This window comes from Anser brachyrhynchus (assembly GCF_964034855.1).
Source record: "Anser brachyrhynchus genome assembly, chromosome: 2".
NCBI lineage: Eukaryota > Metazoa > Chordata > Aves > Anseriformes > Anatidae > Anser > Anser brachyrhynchus.
Window position 1 is genome coordinate 44,200,653 of NC_137695.1, and position 21,585 is coordinate 44,222,237.

The 21,585-nt window shown below is 42.8% G+C and overlaps 1 protein-coding gene and 1 long non-coding RNA gene across 2 annotated transcripts in view; one reads left to right on the forward strand and one right to left on the reverse strand.

Annotated features, from left to right (window-relative positions):
• Positions 1–6,435: 6,435 nt before the first annotated feature.
• On the reverse strand, positions 6,436–8,082 carry LOC308188854. Its single transcript, XR_013945810.1, has 3 exons — positions 7,946–8,082; positions 7,217–7,350; positions 6,436–6,835 (listed from the first exon to the last, which is right to left on the reverse strand). It is a non-coding gene; the product is annotated as an uncharacterized lncRNA (long non-coding RNA).
• Positions 8,083–8,380: 298 nt separating this feature from the next.
• The window catches only part of CMTM8 (CKLF like MARVEL transmembrane domain containing 8), a 36,431-nt gene continuing 23,226 nt past the window's right edge, over positions 8,381–21,585 (forward strand). The window contains exon 1 of the mRNA XM_080578309.1: positions 8,381–8,563. Within this exon, the coding sequence (XP_080434435.1) occupies positions 8,387–8,563 (177 nt within the window). The 5' untranslated portion in view covers positions 8,381–8,386. The remainder of the gene's footprint in view (positions 8,564–21,585) is intronic.

Consider the following 21,585-nt stretch of genomic DNA (forward strand, 5'->3'; position numbering starts at 1 on the left):
TTCAGCTGTAAGTAATTTTCTTAAATTCCTCCTGTTTTTATTAGATAGATACCTTAAAGTACTCCCATAAAATATCCCAGTGTTGTACGTAATTATTGATAAAGGTAACTTATTAAAGTCTGCATTTTAGCACTGATAAATCTGTGTAATCCCATTACTTGTATTTCTCTTATTGGTGAATTATATCAAGAAATCTTGCACTAATGAATTCAGACAGTCCATAAAAATAGTCTTCTAGCACAAGAAGGATGATTGTATGCAAGAAATAATCACAGATTTCATCAAACCAATAACTGGTTTGAATAAATCCTTGCTAACTTTGATATTTTTCCTTGTACTGTCTGCTTGAACAATGAATCAAAAATACAATCTTCCTGATTAGTACTTCACTGAAATAATAATCATAACGTCACTTAAAAAGATAGCACAGGACTTTGATGCATGACCTTCATTTGCACACGCTGAGACAGTTTGGTTCCTGAGCCTCTGATTGAATCCTTATGAGGAAGGTGAATAAAATAACATTTGATTGGCATATCAGCCACACTGCTTCTGTGAGACGATCTGTTTGGTATGTTCAGTGACTTAAAAAAAAAAAAAAAAATTGTCTAGGTCTAGGAGACATTCCTTTAACTGTACAGATATCTAAATAGCCCCACCGCAGCAAGTACTTCCAGTGGAGTCTGAACATTGTTGGACATTAATGCCAGCCAACCTCAACGTCCGTAGCAAACCAAACTTCTTAATTGTGAGGTGTATAGGGATGGTTATGTTACAACAAATGTTGTGTCAGAACAGTCTCGTAGTTAATGTTAAGTCAGACGTTCATGAAAATATGATGGATTTAATTAACCTCAGTATTAGTAATTAGAGCCCCATCCATATCAGCGCATCCTCTACGTACTCCAAATCTAATAATACAATCCAGAGTGCTTTGCCAATTCACATTAAATTCACATCTAAATACTTAGGTAATGAGGCTGCCCTCAATAGACGGGCTGTATTTGAGCTATACTGTGGGCATTTAGTAAAATCCTTCTTGGTATGTTTCTTCATGGTTCAAAGAGCTTACATAGCCTAACTCCTATCGGCTCTTCTCCCGCTCTCCTAAAATCCCCGACTGAAAACCCTTTCTTCTGAAATCTCTTTTCTCTTGCTGATCTAGCAAAGAAGCATTATCCGTGCTCAGTAGCTAGTTAGTAGGGTGATAAATGACTTGACAGGATAAGCTTTTTCAAGACATGTCATAAATGGGATAAGGCTTTGTTCTGGGGAAATTCCAGCCCCTCCAAAACGCAGCCTGTCACCCATCCCTGACTGCTCTATAGGCCGGTATGATGCAGCAATCTTACACGGTCCAAAGCCTGTGGTTTTCAAAGCAGACTAAGTGAATTAAGAAATTTAACAAAGTTAATTTTCTGATTCCTTTAAAAAACCCGGCAACACACTTTGTTCTCCCCAAGTATGTGCAGCCATAACAGAAAAATCGTTCTGTCCTCTAAATCTCCTATTTCTCTTGCAATGACTGTTTTCAGGAACCTAGAACAGAAGAATGTAGTAAGTGTCTTGCATCACTGCACTTATTTTTTCATGAACTGGCACAAGACTTAGCAAGTATCAGCAGCTTTGCATGCTGCTTTTGTGCATGTCTGCAACGCTAATGCTTTGAAAGCATCCAATAATGATTTATAGCCATGAGAAGTGTTCTGTATATTCACAAATACTGGTGTATGCATCTCTGTGCTCTGCTTTGAGTTAAACTTGCCTCTGTTCTGTGCTATGGGGATTTTTTTTTTCAACTGTTTCAGGGCAAAGATTGTGCTATGAATACAAATAATGAGGTCGTTTTGTTCTTGGTGTTTATGTAAGTATTTTGGCATTGGTCTATTTGCAAAGACAGAATGCTGATTTGAAAATACCGATACGATATCGCTGCCACTTGAGATTTCAGTCCATTATGTGGTCTAATGTGTTCCTATGTTAAAATTTTTCTCTTCTTATAATGGCTAGATGTTAAATGTCTTTATCCCGCACAGAATGGCTATGCAAGCCAGCATGGAGAGCTGAACAGGACAGTAAAACATCTGCCTGCGTTACTCTGCCTTCTCCTGCTGATGTGTTCTCCAAGACTTCGGTCAGTCTCTTGCTAGGGTCACTGTTCTCCTCTCCTGCACTTCTGCCCCCTACAACCGGGCACTTATACTCTGTTACCTCTCCCCAGCCAGCTGCCACCTTTCTCAGTAGATCCTTCCGTCACAAAACAGGTCTGTCTGCCACAAAAACACGCCTGTTGTTCCTCTTGCCTGTCTAATTCCTTCTGATTTCACAAGCCCCTCAAACTTTGGAGACCTGAGCTCTCCCACTGGCTTTTTTTTCTTCTCCTAGATGAGGATTTTCCACTCTTAAACCTCACAGCCCACCTGTGTTAAAACAAACAAACAAACAAAAACAACAACTGACTCGCCCAGCACAGTACTTTCATTAGCCAGGTATTGGCCAGACAGACTTGTGACATCCTTAATTCTGTTACATCTTCAGGACAAGCAGGTTCAGGCCACCTGAACATCAGGAAATGAGTAGGGGGTTGGTCCTGTATGTATACTATGCAGCTGGGTGAGTAGGGCATTAACAAGATTTTAGCTTTGTGGAATTAATCAGAATTCATTTGTATGGTTTCTCAGATAGGGTAGCTTGGTAAAGAGTATATTTTAAGTAAATCCACAGCTTTGAATTAGACTTCAAATGACAGAGAGTCTAGTGCTTTACTTAATAAACTATTTGAATAGCTAATTATGCTGTATTCAAAATATTTAAAAAGAATAAAACCAAGCATGCTTTATTTTCAGTCTGAATTTGTCCAACTTCAGCTTCCAGCCATGGTGCTTGGTCAAGTCATTGCCTGCCAGCTACTGGATGTCTTCTCTCTGTGTATGTCCATACACAGCAAGCTCAGTTCACCTCTTAATAATTTAGCATAATGGTTCGTGCACTTTAGGTCTCAGCCATTTCAGGGTTTTGTACTGACTGCAGCAGAGCACGAGGGCTGTCCATTAGTAAAGCCTGCAAGCGAGCTGATGCCAGAAGCTCTGAGGTAACTGTAAGCTCTGTCCCCAAACATGGACGATGCTGTGATGAAACCACGGTGGAATTGTTCGGTCTTTCATTAATTATCTGCAAACAAACATGGCATTGATGATTGTTGAGGGTGATCTTTTCCTCCAGCTGTTTTGCACTAGGCTTAGGTGCTGTATAAACATTAACTGCTGGGATTTAAACACTTATGCAAGCACCATCCTTGCCCAGTGGAGACCATACATGTCTTCAGGGGAAATGGTTATACTCTCAAGTACTGTACTCACTAGTACCTGTTTGAAATATTTAAAGTTCTACAGAGGGGTGGTGACCCCAGTGAAAATATATTTTATGAGTGTGCCTCAGGGACAGCCTGTCTGGACACGGTCAGGGGCCAAAAGCTCCTTCCTCACATAACACGGCACCGGACACGAGCATTCAGGTGACTTGGGATTTGCAGGTGTGAGAAGGCAGGGCCATCAGCTGCGCCTGGAGCTGTGCTTGCACGCTCACTCTATCTATAGAATAGCTGAGAAGCAGCCCTTGAAATAAAAGATAGGCATACTCTTGCATGCACGTTACAAATATGAGGTCCGTGGCCCCAGAACATGAAAACTGCAATTTCCATTCCAAGCAATCCGTACGTAGACTCCACGCTTCCCACTGTGAACTAAATGAGTAGGCGTGCTCTCTGCCCTGAAGTTAAGCATGTGTGTGTAGCATGCAGGGACTACATCTAAAGTACAAATCTGCTCTGGAAGAAGTAATTTTTCCTCAACGCAGTATCTAAGGCATGGCTGTATTTCAGGGTTGGGAGAAATTTTTAGATTCCCAGAGCAGACGTAACAGCTGGTGAAAGCCTTAACACACAGGAAATACATGGCTTATGTACTTTGTCATTTCTTTTCTTAGTGCGGTCTCTGTCACTGAATAGTTTACTTAATGTCATGGTAATGGGCTTCAAAAATGAAAAAAAAAAATCATGAAGTCAGCATGTTACTTTCACAGCATGAAGTTAATTCTTCATATGGCAGTTCACAAGTCCTAAGTTTACTGGCAGGTAAAATGTCAGTGTGTCTGCAGTCTGGCCTTTGTCCATATCATCCAAATAAACTTCGTGTAGAGAAATAAACAGTTGGAAGAAAAGGTGTGTGGAACATAAACAGCTAATTTTGTATTTTCCAGCATTAGGGCAGTAACATTTCTACCTGATGACCAAATCCCATGCACTCTCATGTGATGACTATAATTTCAGTTGGTATTGACTTGAGATTCATTAATTTTGGGGTGCCCAAGCTGCAAAGCCAAACAATTCCCATGTCCAGTAGCCCTATGTACAAACACAGATCCTTCTATGGATTTGCAGAACAACAGATATTTTGAAAATACAGGCTTCTCATCTATTTTCTCTCTCTTGCAGCAACATTAGAAGAGCCAAGAATCTTGATCACGAAAACCATCTTTACTTTGCAAAATACTGATTCACATACACGGTCATCTGACTTAATTGATCACTTGGCATGTTTATAGTGTATGTCACTAATAAAGTACAAGTCAAGGATTTCTGGTTTGGGATAGTGTAAATCAGTTTTTCTGTACAGTCAGGTAAGCTGTCAAAGAGTAATGTATATTATTAATTATTTACTCTAAATACATAGCTCAAAGCCTATACGTTGCTGATTCCAAAAAGCCATTAGGAAATATTCCAAATATTTATTTAACACTTGATTTAATGCTTACTAAAAGTATCTCATCCTCGGATTAGCACAGTGAGATGTCAAGGGTGAGAATATTTGTCCTGGACATCTGACACCAATCCGTATTCCTTACATTTGACCCAGGTTCCATGGAAAGCACAGTTACTTTCTTGCCCTCTTCAGAATAAGCACACATATTTCTTAGATCACTCTGTAGTTGTTAAAAAACAGTAACTTTTTGTTGTTGACTGAAATCTGCTGATGACCAGTGAAAAATTTCAATCACCTTTTCTTTTATATATTTACTTGTTTGACTTAGCTAACAAAAAACACCAAATAAGTTTGACATTTGAAAATTCTAGGATTTGGAAAGGGTGAAGGGAAGGTGTATTTCAAAACCAGAAACACAGTTAAGGAAATTCCAGTCAGCTCTGCTCCTTGGTCCTGTGAGTCTACTTTAATTAGCACTTCCAGCTGGCTAGATTGTTGCTAATAAGTTAGTTATAGAGAGCTCAGTCAGAAATCTCAAATATGTTGATACCTCAGGATTTGAGACCCAAACCAGCTTAAATGGAAGAATCTGTTAATTAGATATCAGGACACTTCAGGAATAAGCCCTTTAGTTAGAAACATGGTAATACTTTTATCATATATTTTGCTTTTACTAAAACATTTACACTGAAAGGCTTCAATACATTACTTTTATCTTCTAATCACAGTTTACTTTGTGATGAGATATATTAGTTGACAAACAAAGGTAAGAATCTTGACTGATGTTTGAAAGGCTCACTAATCCTTCCCTTGAAAGGTTAATTTAAAATACAGAAAATGAGCCACCTTCTTCTCTCTTGGTAGTTTTGTAATAAAAGGTTGATTGTTCAAGTGGCAGCATTCAATTATTTTGCCTCTGATGCTATCTATGCGTAAAAAAAAACTAAGTAAGCTCAGATAGTCCCTGCAGGCTTTTCAGTTCTAGCCTTCAGTGCAAGGATGCAAAACAAAAAATGAGAGCCTCAAAGTCAACATTCAAAATGTAAAGGGTTATTCTGTCAAGTTAGAGAATTAAATTTGCTTCCTGGGATACGAGCAATATAGAAAAGTTTCTATAGAGCGTTTGCCTTTTTTTTTTCTTTTTTTAGTGAAAGTCATTTGTTGAATATGTTTGCAGGAGAAAAAATGCTAATTAAGGAAGTCAGAGTGGCAGCCAGTGTTCAGAGAAGTTGCCCAGAAATATAGCCCTTCAGTTCTTGTTGAATTAGTCCCAATACTTGACCTCTTCAGCAGACTTCTAAAAAAAAGTATGCTATATTAATAGTTTTAGTATAGTTGAAACAGAAAAAAAATGCCTCTCTATTTGTTTCTGTTTTACTTTTTTTCAGAGGACCTGGGATGCTCAAATGATAGACATAAAGACCTAAAGCAATGAAATATCTTAGTCTAATGTGTGGTCAAAAAAGAAACAACACTGGCCTCCGGAAGTTTAGTGAGCACAATACGCAGTTTTAGTAGTATGCATCAAAGTTAAGCCCACTGAATAAATGTCCTGGAAACACATACATCGTAAAATACATCAGCTCTCAATGGGAAAGTGATGTGAATTACTCAAACTGTTACCTGTAGGTTCGTGCCTGGTGCAGCCTGCCAATAAGCGCACAGAGTCGGAATCCACACAAAGGTCTTTTAATTAAATAATTATAATTCGATTTACATTATTTAACATTGCTATTAAACATTAATTTAACATGATTATTTAACATTAAATAATCAACATTCTGAAACTCATATTGATTGCTACTGGCATGAATTTTTGCCCCACATTTACTCATTTACTGATCTTATGTATGAGAAACTGAAAAGACAAGCGTCACTCAGAGAAGTAAAATCAGTGTGTTACAGTGGATCCTCACTAACAGCAACAGGGGCATCTCAAAGTGGCGCTGGCATTGGAGCAGAACTTGGCAGCGCTGAACAATCTGATAAAACACTTCTTATTTGCAAGCCAGTCAAAGCTAGTCTCTAAGCAGACCAGTGCACAGATGTGTTTTTTTCCTTTAACATCTCAGCTCCTATTTAAAAAATGGGTAAAATAGGAATGCAACCAATCAGAAATGCAAATAACGCCACACACAAAAAAAAAAGATGGTAAAAAGTGTAAAATCTCTTAACGTGTTTGAGATGTTATGTTTAAAGGCTTCAGCATGTGGTTCACCTAATGGTCTTTTTCTTTTCTTCCTCACAAAGCAGTGTATCTGTATATCATACGATGCCGAATGACCGGCATCTCATTCTGATGACCTGCAGCTCATGTTTGCAAAGCGCTGCCACATTTTTTCTGCCACCTTAACGCAAAAAGTCACCAGTGCCTATGAGTATTCAGAAACTCCAGAGCCTGAGCCAAGGCACACCTTCAAAGAACCCCTGTGGAGCCTGTGTTGTGACACACTTACACTGTGGGGCAGGCACAATCACGTATGAGCAGCAATTCCTTTGGGTAATCCACGTTTCCCGTATTGCTGGGAGAAAACTCTGCCATCTTCCTCCTCCCTCTCCAGCTGTTTCGATCCCCCGCTGAAAGGTAATACTGCAAAATCCATCCTTTGTTAGCCAGCAGGAGAGCAGCAGTAAACAATTCGAGGACAATAGCCACCAGACATATGGAAAACACTTCAGTTTTACTGAGCTGCCACATACAAATGCTTTGCTAATGAGAATTCCTGAACGTTGAAAGAAACTATAACCTGCTGGCTTGTTGCTGAAACACTGTACTTTCTGTGGAGTGGAGGATTGCTCGAGAAGGTCTGAAATGACCCGGAAATGATTTTTTTTTTTAAAAGGGGACGCTTAGGACAAGACTGGAAAGCACTAAAAAATACAGGTTAGGGAACAGCTCCACACTGGCAGGTGGCAGATAAATAATGACCTCATACTTTCCATTTCCACTGTCCTTCAGGGTTTGCCTTCTAAAGAGTTCTACGCACCGTGGAGACTCTTTTTTTTGGAAGACCCCAGCTGGCTCCCCATTTCACCCCTCAGAGGGCTGCAGCCCCTTCCAGCCCTGCTCATGGCCCCCTGTGGTGCTTCCACTCCCTGCGGCGCAGCCACCCCTGCGTGTCCCCCGCCCGTGCTGCCCACAGGTGACAGTGCAGGGCACTGATGCGTGACGAGCGTGGACCCACCAAATGGCGCCCAACCATGGGTTTGTTTCCTCAGGGTCTTCTTCCAGAGGTTTGCTCAGCCCGTCTCCTCACCCTCTCTGGGACAATACACGCTCCCAAACCCTCCGCGTGTACCAACACCCCACAGTCAGGAGGCGGCTTCAGGCGGCCCCACACAGCCCTCCCAGGGGACCCTCCCTAGCGCTGGGGTCCCCCCGAGCCCGGCCTCCCCACAGCGACCCCTGAGGCGCTGCCGGCCCCGGGCCCGCTCCCCCCGGGGCTCAGCCTCCTCCCCGCGGCGCCGGGGCCACACAAAGCGGGGCGGCGGCGGCGCCCGTGAGGCGGCCGCCCCTGCCCCTGCGTCCCTGTCCCTGTCCCTGTTCCTGTCCTTGCCGCTGCCCCCGCCCCGCCGCCGGGCTCGGGGCCGGCCGGGAGGCTCGGGGCAGCCCCGCGGCGCCGACCATGGAGCCGCCGCCGCCGCCGCAGCCGCCTCAGGAGCAGCCGCCGCGCCCTCGGTCCCACACGGTGACCACCACCAGCAGCTCCTTCACCGCCAACCTGTCCGCCAGCTCCAGCACCCTCGCCTACGACAGGGAGTTCCTGCGGACCCTGCCCGGGCTCCTCATGGTGGCCGAGATCGTGAGTGGCGCCGGGCAGGGGGGCTCGGTGTGTGTGTGGGGGGGGGGACGGGACGGGACGTGCTGGGACGTGTTTTCGGGTCATCGCTGTAAAATGTTCCTGCCGTGTTTTGTTTTCACACAGTTCGCCGCCTGAAAGAAAAAAAAAATACATATATGAATAAGTAAACAAGCGTTTCAGCGGTGTGGGTGAGGCATCAGAAGCGGTGGGTGCCCGCAGGTGAGGTGTCTGCGGGGCTGCTCCCTCACAGGGCAGCCCTTCGAGGGAGACAGCGCTCCTGCCTGCTGAAAACACCTCCAAATTATCGGTGATAACACTTCCAAATTATCAGTGAAAACACCTCCAAATTACCGGCCTGTGTACACCTAACAGGGGGCGAGCAGCCTGTGGTCTCCTGCAGCCCTTGCAGTATCATCAGCCCCTGTAGCAGGCGAAGTTTGGGCTGATAACTGATTTTTGGAGGCTTTTCTTAATGACATTGATTGTACACGCTTTATAGTTTACGGTGCACTGATAGCCATGACACGAGAGTTAATTAAGCAACTTATCTTCGCTTTGTAGGTCAATAAAAACCATTTCCTTATGCTCCTGGTGATTAGATAGATATACATATGCCAAGTGGGATATGAGCCTTTTGGATTTGTCAATAGTTTTATTTTTTGCAGGTACTTTATTAGGTGTGAATGAGTAGACACATGGGCACATTCTGGGGTTTAGTCACTTGTCTTCGTGGTAGGCAGCAAAAAACACAGCACTGGGGATGCCTACCCCTCAGATCAGTGTGTTAAGCAACAGATACGCAGCATCTCCTCTTAAAAATAGCACATCTGTTTTAAGTCAGCTCATCTACGCTATTAATAATTAAGGATCTCAAAGAGTCTGCTGCCCCAGCCAGGTTTTTTGAGTTTCCTGTGTGATGATGCTGCTTTGATGATGATGGAAATATTACTTAATAGACCAGATTCATTTTCAAGGCTTGAAAATATCGAGCTTCGCTACAGCGGTGGCATGACTTCTGTCTGCTGGCTTTGAAGTAAAATAACCAAGCAAAGCTTTGGGCTTACGTGCGATCCAGAGCCTCCGGCTGGAGCAGTGCCCTTGGAGAGAGGATGTGTGTGACAAGGTGCCCGCTGCTGTGCGGACAAGTAGTGGTGAGCGCGTGAAGGCAGCGTCTGCAGCCAGCTGGAAACTCGTCTGACGGCATCGCTGGGAATGCTGGCAGTCATTAATACGTAGTTCATTGTAGGTAGGTTTCAGCTGTTAAATACAGGGGATGCTTTGCTGTCAAGGTTGTGGTGGGTCTGTGAATAAAGAAGTATTAATTTTCAAAAGAAAAGCTACTTTCTTTTCAATTCTTTTCCAGTTACTAATTACAACAAAATTCTGAACCTGTCTCATGTTTTATCTGAAGAGTGATCCAGACTGTAAATTACGGGAGAGGTGCCCAAGGCTTTTCCCAGCCCCTGTTGGAATACCATGCGTTCGATCTGTCTACAAACACTATGTCAGCTGCGCTTACGTTGAGCTACATGACCATGAGTCATAGACAGGCTCTTGTTGACTATTCCTTGGAAGAGTGCTTTCCAGTCTGGGTTGACAAGCGAGGATATTTGTGTAGCTTTCCTTTCCAAACAGAGCGATGCTGGTTTCTAAAGGGTTTTGTTTCCTATCAGCCATTCCTGACTTGCAGAACAATTGTAAGATGATTCTTCAGCCACCATTTTGAGTGCTTGAGTCCCTCAAATATTGACTCTTAGGGCCGATTTTGGTCTAAATTTCAAAAGTACCTCAGGGAAAACATTTTTACCAGCTTCAGGAAGAACCACAAAGCTACCTGACTACTTAGGCTAGTGCAGAGTTGTGTCTCCACTGCCAACTTCCTCTTATGTACTTGTATTAACCAACAGCGTGAAGACATGCCGTCCCTGGCCAACAGAGCCAAGAGAAGTCTCTAAAGTAGCTGAACTTATCCTGGTTTCTAAAGAAGTATTCGAGAGAATGGAAGGCAATTTTAATGTAAAGTTAAAAGCAATAAGGCAGGCCCTATGGAAGTAGAGTATTGCTAGGTATCATCTTTGAGGAAATACTGTTGGTTCTTATTTTAACCACTTGACTTAACCCAGCTTATTTTAAAGCAGGTGGAGTAGATGTTTTGTGAAATTAAAGGAAAATAAAAAAAATTAATGAGTACTTTTAGATGGAATTAACTTCAGATGAAATAAAACCAGTTATTAAATCAAATAAATGACTTTATGTATGTATATATTGGGCAGTAGATTTTGGTCAAACCTTTTCCACTAGTTCTGCATGTTTTTTATGAGAGAAAGTGTGCTTTAGCAGAGCATGACTAGCTTTCCACAAGATCTGGATTTCAAAACTGGCACTGAATCAGCCAGTTCCTCCCTGTTATGATCATCCTATTCATCCAAAAGTTATGGCTTGCCTGCACAGATTGGCTGTGCAGGGTATTTCTGACCCTCAGTACTGATCCCCCTCAGCGGTCAGCACGGTCCTTCTGCTAAGAAGTTGCAAACCTGTAAATGGGACGGACTTGTATTCATGTCTGTGTTTCAGTCTCAGGAGCTGACAGCCTGATACAGCGTTTTCAGTCTGTGCACCAAGCTCTGAGCTGCATCAGCTGTGGTAAATGCAACCTGTGCTTCCTCTTCCCTGCTCTGGAGACACCTGCTAGATGCACAGGGAAGAGGACTGCTTTTAGCAATGTATTTTATCCCTGCAGCTACTCATCAGCCAGACCAGACTTTCGTTAGGATGCTATGTTAAAGCTAAGCCAGGGGCTTGGAGCACCAGTGCTAAATGTTCGAGGAGTTAACGCTGTGGGGCTGCGCGTTTGATTGCTGCTGCTGTCAGCCAGCGGCGTGCATGCTGCGAGGGGAGTGCGGCTTGCGGCTCCTGGCTCTGAACTGCAGCGCTCTTCTTTGTGTAGGCAAAGGGCAAATCTCTGCTATTCTTCAGCCGAAGAGAATGGAAAAGCATGAAGTTACCACAATCAAATCTTCCAGTCCATTAAATGGAGGAACTTGATCAGGTTTTGCCCCTTCTTCCCCGATTTGGGTGCTGTGAAGATGAATCGGCTGCTGTGTGCGTTTCCAGACGGGCTGGTAACCAGACACAGTAAATTCAGATTTACCCTCTCCTACAAAGAGGTTCTTCGCTGTGCTGCAAAACGCTGATCTGCCATTGATCCAATCTGCTGGTCCCAATTTGTTCAAAATGAGTTAGCTTTATGAAGACAGGCTTTACGATGGATGAGGTATTATCTGTCTTTATGTAGCCGCTTTAAAGCCAGCATAAATCTGGGGTGAAGCTGACCATGGAAACAGAGCAGTAACAGAGTTGTGTACCCAAGCCTGGTTCAGCTGAACATTGTAACGCCGTTTGGTCTGGCCCTGCACACATCCAGCTTGGGTGAACACAGAACTGCAGCTTTAAGTGTGCGCTGTAAATCACCTGGTGATGACAGATTGCCTTTGCCTTTTACATCTGCCTCCGCGACCAGAGGGCACGCAAGGCTTTCCTGTCCACTAGGGAAAGAGCTGGGGTCAGCTTATTTCACTGCAAAGAGCAATAGAAAATGCCACAGGGTTTCTAAGAAAGGCCTTTGGGAACAGGCATAAAGCACAGCTTTGGTGTGTGGAAGCTTATCCACATTAGTTTTGCGCAGAAACTATGATGCTTGTTGGACAGGGCAATGGCCTCTGACTGAGGAAACTTGGATTCACTGGCCTCAGTTGGCCAGGTGACTCCTGACAGGTGAATGAATCTCTCTGTATCGCTGTAATTTCTCTGAATGACTTTCCTGTTTGTGGAATATGGATACAAATCCTTGTAAGGCACACTGAGATCTCTTGGTGAAAGGCAGTATGTGAGACGTAAGGAATGGTACATAAAGTCTCTAATTCAGATGTCGATCGCCTGAGTTAGCACTGCAGTAAAAATACATCCTGTAGAAGGTAATGGATGCTTATTCCCCTAGTGTAACCCCCCCCAAAAGGGGGATTTATATTTTCAAAGGAAGCAAATACAGCAATTTCCAGAGATGTCTTTTGAGCATTTCTTTCTGTACAATGATGGCCCAGAAAGACCATATATTTGTCTTCCTGGGAATTTTATGGCTAAGATAAATGGTGGCTAGCGATACCTCCTCAGCGCTTTAAATCAGCTTCTCAAGTCAAGCATTATGGATCACTTTGCAGAAGTGGGGAGTTTTGTGGTTGCTATGGATGTAGTTATAAAAATATTTACTTTCTAGTACAGTGACATTGATTCCTTCAGACTCTTGCTTCACGCCAGTGTGTTGCTAGATACGGTGTCTCTCTTAAGCTTGCCCTGGTAATTTTAAGGCTTGTGATGGCTATTTGTCCACGGCGAAAACAAATATTACAGAGCTGGAAATGGTTTGGAAGGTTGTTATGCCACAGCTGCAAGTGAAAGCTTGTGGTGGTGTAATTTTGAGTAAATTGTAATTGCAGTCGCGATTCTTTATCCTATTCCATACAATATTATTTGAGTGAAATGCCCAGAAAAAAAATATGTGCTTGAAACAGAAGCCTGATAGGAGGTTATTTACATTATTGGCACCACCTAAAATGGTGGTTCAAACTTACATTTCTGGACAATAAAAATAATTTTGATTACTGTTTCTTCATTCTTCAAATGAACCCTTGAAGGTTTAATTCAGGAAAGAAATCTTGTTTAACTTAATTATTCCAGCAGAGCGGTGAGCCTCAGAGTATTGAATAGACATTGAAAGTCAAGTTAGACTTAAAATACTGAGGTTACCAAAAACAGAACAACTGGTAATTTCCAAATGTTTGTTCAAAACATTGTTTTTCTCCCTCAGTAAAAGCCTAAGAGATGCATTGAAACCTTTGTAAGATTTTCAGGTTTTGAACTGTTAGCAATAAAATTATATAAATGTTAGGAAAAACAATACAGGGGGAGCACGTACTGCGAAAAGCCTAAAAGACAAAAATTGTGCTTATTTTTTAAAGCTCTCCTTGCCTGTAGCTTTTTCTCTGACGGCAGTTCAGTTCTCTGTTTGGACACCGAGCTCTTGCACCTCCAGTTCTAGGACAGCCCGCGGAAACACAGAGGGAGTGTCATAAAGCCCCTTTCCTCAGCCGAGTAGCAGCAAGACTTTGTCCTCTTTCTGGAACAGTAGAGATTTATTTATTTTCCTTTTTGTAATGCAATTGATACTGCAATCAAAGCATGTCTGCTTGCAGGAAGGTAACAACACTGAGGCACCTTCTGATGTGTCGAACAAGTGCTTTGCTTAGAAGAGTCGCACATAAGCGTGGTCTGAAAATGATTCACTTTGAATTACAGAGCGTTAAAGCTACTTGTAGTCATCTATCACTTCATCCACTAGCTTCATCTTTCTGCACATGAACAAGAAAACACACAGTATAAAGCCCAGGCTCTCTCCTTCGCTCTTGATCAGATCCAACTCTCACTGATGTCAGTTCTCCCTTTTTTTGGGTGCCGTCATTCCACCGCTAACCCGTGCCGTCCTTGGTGTAGTGGATACACACATCTGTGTGATTTCCAGCTTTCTCAAGGATCGTATCATTCTTTCACATTCTGTTTCCTAAAGCTCTTTTGTTTCCTGGATGAGGTCAGGGTGTTTCCTTGGGAGGAGAGAAGTGCTTGGGTAACGCACAAGAACACAGAAGCTTTGGAAATGGTGTGGGATGTACTCCAAGCGCAGACAGAAGCAGTATTGGGACTAACGTGGTACGAGGGTGAAAATGCCTCTGAAATTTGCTGATATTTGACAAAAGGTCAAAAATGCAAACTATTCTCAATACCTCAAGGTTAAGGTGAACTATGTATGAAATGTCATTATCTCTTCATGAGAAGAACACTCTAAGACGTACTTAAGCATCGATGTTATTCTAGGGTAGATAGTAATTATAAATCAGCTCTTTCTCCCTCACCCCTGCTAAACTCTAGAAGAGAATCTTTCTCTGCAAAAATTCTTATGTAACCCAAAGCTAGTTTTGAATAATTTTTGGCCTTCAGTAGCCTCTGTCTGTGTTGGTGAAGAGAAATGTGCAGTCTTCCCACCATTTCTGATGGAATAGGTACGGCTTCCTGGTTGCTTAGCTTTAGCATGATGTTGTGGCTGGGTGCATCAGTTGAGGGGTGAGTGAAGACAGTGGGCAGTGGTATTGTCAGACGCAGCAAATGATGGGGATTCCTGGTGCTGCTTTTTTTCCTAAAATGAATACAAAAACTGTACTTGTCTGTGTCTCTCTTTTCTCTGTATGTGGGTTGTTTTCCCCTTCGTGTCACATTCTGTTTTCCCTGTTCTGCACTGGGACTCCTGCCTTCTCCTCAGAATGATTTATTTCATGCTGGTAAGACCTCAAGTGAGAGGATCTTAAAGAAGTGTATGCCTATCAAAAAAACTGTTTTCCCTGCCGTGCATGATGAAGAGGTGCATTTGCTGGCAGTGTAATACACATGCAAGCAGAGGAAGGAAGACAAAAAGGTTAATGGGCTGTGAGTCACACAGGGCTCTTGCAAAACCATAAATGGCCCCCAGGTTTCTAACTCCTGGTCTTAGCCATTAACAAAGTGCTTCTTCCACAGCAGCAGCAGATGCCTTTCACTCCTTGCCCTAGGATGGGGGAAGCACTCCTGCCTGCCTGCCGAGGCTGCTCTGTCCTGCATCCCACACTGACCGCGCAGCAACAGGCAGGGTTAAAGCACTGGTGGCACAAGGATTCTTCTTAAATATTCAGTTCTCAAAACCAAAGAGAAATTCTCACAGGGACTCTGAGCCCTTGCAAGTGGAAAAACATAGCAGGAATTATGATGCGCTCCCCTTGCTTGGTGAGTGCCTTCTCATTCAGCTTCTTCTCTTCTGGGAATAACGGTGCCATAAATTCAGTTTCTAATGGCCCTGCATATATATGTATGATGGTCTTTCTTTAGTTTCATTTTTTTCTTTTGGGTAAAGTACATATAGTAACAGAGACATATTTCTGCACTCGTTCCCATTTCTATTCCGGAAAAGCAGTAGAAAGAGTGCCTGCAGAAAGAGCACCAAGCCCTCTTTTGTAGGGCTGAATTGCAAATAAATTTTAGCATCTGTCAGAGCTTTGGCAAGGTGATTTTTTTGAGCAGTGGTCAGAGCCAATTCCTCTGGAAGGGGCTACACTGATTCACCTGCTTCTGGAAGGAGTGGCCAGGGTGTAGGACTGGTAAAACTGCAGAGAAGGAGGGCCCGAGTAATGAAAGAACCAAATGGGAGCTGGGTCTGGTCAAAGGAGGGTTCCGTGCTAGCCTTACACTGGTGAAATGAAAGAGCTGGGGGCTCGGTTCCTCGTGCACTAATACTGGATCCAGGCTTCACCAGATCGCTTCACTACACAGGCTTGGATCTGTCCTGGGCACGACTGCACTTTTTTTTTTTTTTGCTGAGCACAAGAATGAGCTTTTATATTCTTCATTTTTCCAAGATATGTGTGTGCAGATGGTGCTGGTGCAACCACAGGTTTGCCGGGATAAAAACCTCCAAGGCAAAACAAAAACAGTTTCATCAAATTGTCGTCATTAGAGGGAGGTTGTACCTGCAGTTTGTTCTGGGCAGCCATGATGTTTTTGATCCAATCTGAGATGAACTAAAATCAGAATTTGTAGAACTGAAGTGGTCTAAGTAAGCGTGGTGATAAGCAGCAATTTGTTGTCACGGTCTTTGGATATATCATAATCTGGTTATAAAGAATAAATCTATTAAATATCCTACCTGGGGCTGGAGGGAGGCCTTTTGGGGAAAGCAGTCTCTGATCGTCATCTCTGGTAATTGCTGATTGTGTTTAGCTGATGGCCTGATGTGCACAACTTGAAAGGAATCCTGTCAAGAACCTCTGCTCCGTACCTGAAAGCAAGACTGCTTTGTATCATCAGCTTCAAATGGGACTGTTTTGCCCAGGCCTGTGTTTAAATAGATTCAAGGTGATTCTGCACAGGCTCCGTTTATTCAGCCTTGAAATGAGACAGCCACTAACGGGGTCTTTTTTTTTTTGCCTTTATATGTATGTGTAGCAATTACATTAAAGAGTTTCTTTAACATGTATTTTAGCAGCATCGTCTCTTTTCTTCAACAATAGTGCTCTTACCAAGGCTGCAGCTCCTGCAGCAAATAATAGCCAAACAAGGCTGAACAGTTCTGAGAGAAGTATGAGGAACTATGGGAGAAACTTAAAAACGGAGACACAGAGGGTGCTGCAGGCAGGAATTAAACACTGGGGGGCAGGGGAGCAAACAAAAAAAGCCTCCAACAAAAGGCAAACCTCTGCAATGTGTCTTTAAAATGGCACTTCAGCTGATAAAATCAGCCTTGGCTGTCTCCATCCGCAGGGCAGAGCCTGACAAGGATCAGGTGAGGGGAGGGTGACTCTGTGGTTGGGTGCCTGTTTCTACTGGTGTAGATTGGAAGGCATAAACAAATGCACAATTGTCTTCCGTAGGCTCAGGGCACAGCCATGATGTGTGCTGGGGAGGGTGGCGCTTTTACTTCATCCTCAGCGGGGAAAAACACCCCAAAATGAAGCATCTGCATTGATTTGGTATTAGTTCTATATTCAAAGAGAAAAGATGCTCTCCTGGCTAATAGCTTCCTTGGAAAATCGGACTTTTATCTCCACCGTGTTCCTGTGTGATGCTAAATAAGGCAAATAAGCCTGGCCTTTCAGCGTGCTCACTTTTCTCCTTGTTTTCTGGGCCCCTGACATTGGGTCTGAGGGGCAAAAGAAATGATTATTTGCAGTTGTAGCCAGGCCAGGAAGAGCTACGTTCTGAAGAGGCAAAATGTAGTGCCATGTTAAGCACTGTGGGTAAAAAAAGCATTTTTCCAGCAAAATTTGGCAAGAAATGGATACTTTTGACTTTTTTTACTCTCTTTAGAATTTGAAGGCTGCTACCCGCTCTGTTGCTGCATGCAGGTGATGGTATGGAGAAGGGGAAAGTATGCGGCCATGTCATTACAGACTGTGCCGTGATGTATATTTACTAGGGATAGAATGAAGATGGATGAAGAACTTTATTTCTTGCAGTGTTGCACACTTAACCAAAAGGTATTTTAACATATGTTTGTGCCTGTCTCTTGCTCGCTCACTCTGCCTCTTTGTCCCTGTCCTAATTTTGTAACTTTGTTAAGCTCTTTTAGTTTTTCTTTCTTCCTTTATTCCTTAAGCCTTCTTGCCGAGCACCTTTGGGCAACTTGCTGAAGGTTTGCTTCCCAAGGTCTTCATCAGGACAGCTCCTCCCCATACTTGGCACAGATAACATAAAAGGCACAGCTCCTACCAGAAGAATTTGGCAAAATGGGGTCTTATGACAGGGGGTGTGAGGCAGCTGAAGGAACAGGCTCTGCTCACTGTAAGACATCCATCTTTAACGGCTTCGTACAATTGTAGGTGGACAAAGCTATGATAAAAATGTGGTATTTGAAAACAGTATTGCAAATACAGCGATACAGTGATTTAGGAGGTTATTGGTGAATTATTGTGGCGTGTTTGGTTCTTGCATTGCTGAAGGTGCTTTCTGTTAAGTAAACGAATGTTTTTGGCTGAGTTAACCGTAAATGCTGAAGACACAGGGCAGATTGGACAGACTTGGTTTTCATCAGACCTACTACTATCTTGTGGAAGGATTTTGGACAAAGGCTAACAAGTTCTTCAATACAAGAAATCAGGATGCATAGAAAAGCAGGATCTCTGTTAGAATTTCTGTTTTGAAGCCTCGCTGCATGCCTAAGCAATGTTCATTGGGATGTACGTTACAGTCACAACAGCTATGTACTGTTGTAGATTGCTAATTGACCTCCAAGATAAAAATATTTCTTCTTCCCTATGGCATCACCAAGATGTAGCACAGTACAAATCAGTACATTATTAGTGATCTTTTTTTATTATTATTATTTTCTCCAAATGCATAGAAATTTGGCTAATGTCAGAGTCTGGATACCAAATAAAATTCCTACTGGACCAAAAGATAATTGTCACTAAGAAACACTATATTTAGTTTTGGAAAACCACAGTCCTTACTCTTTTGAGTAACTTCTTGCATTCACTTCACTTTAAAAGACAGTGTGCAAGAGGAAAATAATGAGCCACTTGAAGAGATGGGATCTCTTGTGGTGTGACTTCTGTTTGAGTTATGACCTGCATGCAAAGATGCATAAAACTATTTTTAAATGTATGACAAAGACCTACACAACTATAGTTGAATGATGAGACTTAAAATGAGTGGAATAATGATAAACAACTTTTCATGTTACTAATCACATCTTCTTCATTCCATTCAGTATATTTGAAGAACTTTCCCTGTTTCTCTTCTCAGCAAAAGTAAGGATAGGAATGTAGAATAAGGTTTCCAAGCATTTTGTTCACATTTGGGATTTTCTTCTAGACTTTGGCCATCGTGAAACATGACCAGACACTTGTACAAAGAACTTGACATTCTCTTTGTGCAGTAAGAGAGAACCATCTAGCAAATGTTTGCCTGAAGTAAGCAAGTCAAGACAATGTGTTAAAGATGAGATGGGGAGCGTTTTACCAGGTCAAGTTAAAATTAAAAAGAGTACACAGCAATAAATGAGATGGAATTCTCCAAGCTAGGTTACATTCAATTTTCACTTTCTTCCTAAACTGAACAGTGGAATGCAAGCCCCCAGAAGCCCCAGAACTATGCCCAAAGTAATTTTTGCTTCAAAACTGAGTGTTTTCTACTGAACTTTTTTTTTTTTTTTTTCCTAGAGTCTCTCTTCAATTTGGGTCTCATTTAAAACAGAATATTATAGAGAACTGCATTTTGGAAGAAGACATAATTCTGACTTGTGGTGGCTGTTGTTTCCCTAACTGTTACACAGGCAATGTGCATAAACAAGAAGATGAGCCTGAGAAGAGGTGCACATGGAGTCCAGAGGAGTTGATGGGAATGAAATCAAACTAAGATGTAATGCACACAAAGGGTATTGTTATGAAGAGAAGGTTATAGTGAGTCAGTTCTTGTTACCGTTAAAACCTGCCGTAGATTTCCCGCTGACTTCAGGCATACCGACGTATCTGAGTGTGATATAAAAACAACATGAAAGCCAAGCTACCGAGAAGGTTGTACGCGCTAGTCGGCACTCGGATTGTTGGGCTCTTAAGAAACAGCAACTCCTTTCCGATACTCATTTCCTACCCACTTGTTAGCATTTGATGAAGGATCAGCTCTTTTGTTCCTTCCGCTCGGTGCTGAAGAAAAGCATGTACCCAGAAGCTTTCCTGGAGAGTTTGTTGCTTTTGCCAGCACTGTGGATTAGTCTAGTGAAAGAAATCCCCTCCCTTAAGACTTTCCTCTCCAGGACCTCTGTGTGGAGTACTTACTGTCAAACTAGACTGAGATTAGGAGGAGCCCAACTCTTTACCCTTTTTTCTTTTTGACCTATTGTGATAGAACTGACTTGTGAAAAATTAAAGGCACAGTAAAATTGCTGCAAAGCACTGTCTTGCTGCCACTTTGTTTACCCCTTCCATACCTGCAGTTTCTTTGGCTTGATCTGGTTGATGATAAAAAGGGAAGCTGTGCCGATCATTCCTCAGATGTTCCCTTTTATATCCCAAATGTATAATTTACATGGTGCTTTAAAGCTCCCTATCATCGTGTACCCCACAATACAAGTGAGCATTTTACTCTGTGATGAAGCATTAGTTATTTTGTTACATCCACATCGCTGTAACTTCATGATACTATTAGATCCTAGGCATCAAAGCAGCTCGGCATCACAAAAGGCAATCCGAACATGTCCCAGTCCAACAAATGAATGTGTCCTATGGCTTTCCTGCCTCATCACTGGATTATCAAGCAACACATGCCTTCTCCCGTATCAAAAGCAAATCGCTGTGCACGCTGTGTTCTTCCTTTTCCTTTTGCGTGAACTCACAAAACTCCCAGCTAGTGATGGTTTTAAGTGGCCTAATTACTTTCTGCTCTCTTGGTTTTATTTGCTAAGACGGGTAATATCATGTGGCCTAGGAAGTTATATTATGTGTCTGTGCACAGATCATCATAGTAGACTGAGTTTTCAGTGTGAGGATTTGTGCATTTTGATATAGGAATAGTTGGTAGATTGAAGAAAGGGATACCTGTAAAACACTATTTTTGTAGTCTTTTTTTTCAGTATTCTAAAGAATTTTCACTCTTTGATTTGAATTTTCCTTCTTCGATTTGAAACGAGTATGATGCTTTTGGGGGAAAATGTACTAAATATCTCTGACTGCAGGCAGACTTTCTAAACCAAATGCTTGTGTCTCTCTATGGGCTCCAGGCCTTCCCTTCCCCCTCAGTGGGAAAACAGGAACTTCAGAGCGGGAGGTAAATAGCTGAAATACTCAGCAAAGAGTATTTGAACAAAGACTGGTAACACCTCTTTATTCTGTCCGCTCTCTTGGAATTCTAGGGATGAAAATCCTGGCTAGAAAGCTGTGATCACAATCTGGGGCAAGGGAAAGGGGAAAGGTGTGGAAGTTAGCTAAGTAAATATCATTTAGGTGGTTGTATATATTGGGGATGTTATAAACAAAACTACAGGAAAAGGCTTAGATTTTTCAGAAGAGCTGTTTGGGTGGGAACGGAGCCTGCTCCTGGACCAGAGCAAGCCCTGTAACCCCCTCAGCTCCCTGGCTTTTGTTGCACTACGTACAGCTCTCTCCCTTATGCTTGGCATGCAGGCTGCATCACTTGCTGTTACTGAATTGCAGGTCAAATGCAGACAGCTCTCGAAGTCAGTTGCTGCATTTTTGAGTATTGGTACCGCCAGCTGCCTGTCATGTCATGACCACCTCCACTGAACCAGTGCCTGACCCGGTCACAGGTCCTGCTGCCTTAACCCGTGACGAGCTGTGACCTGAGCACAGCAGGGGCGGTTGATGGTAAGCGACTGGAAATTGGGTGCTGCAGGCTGACAAGGTGACTGCCCTCTAGCTGTCTGTCTGCTACAC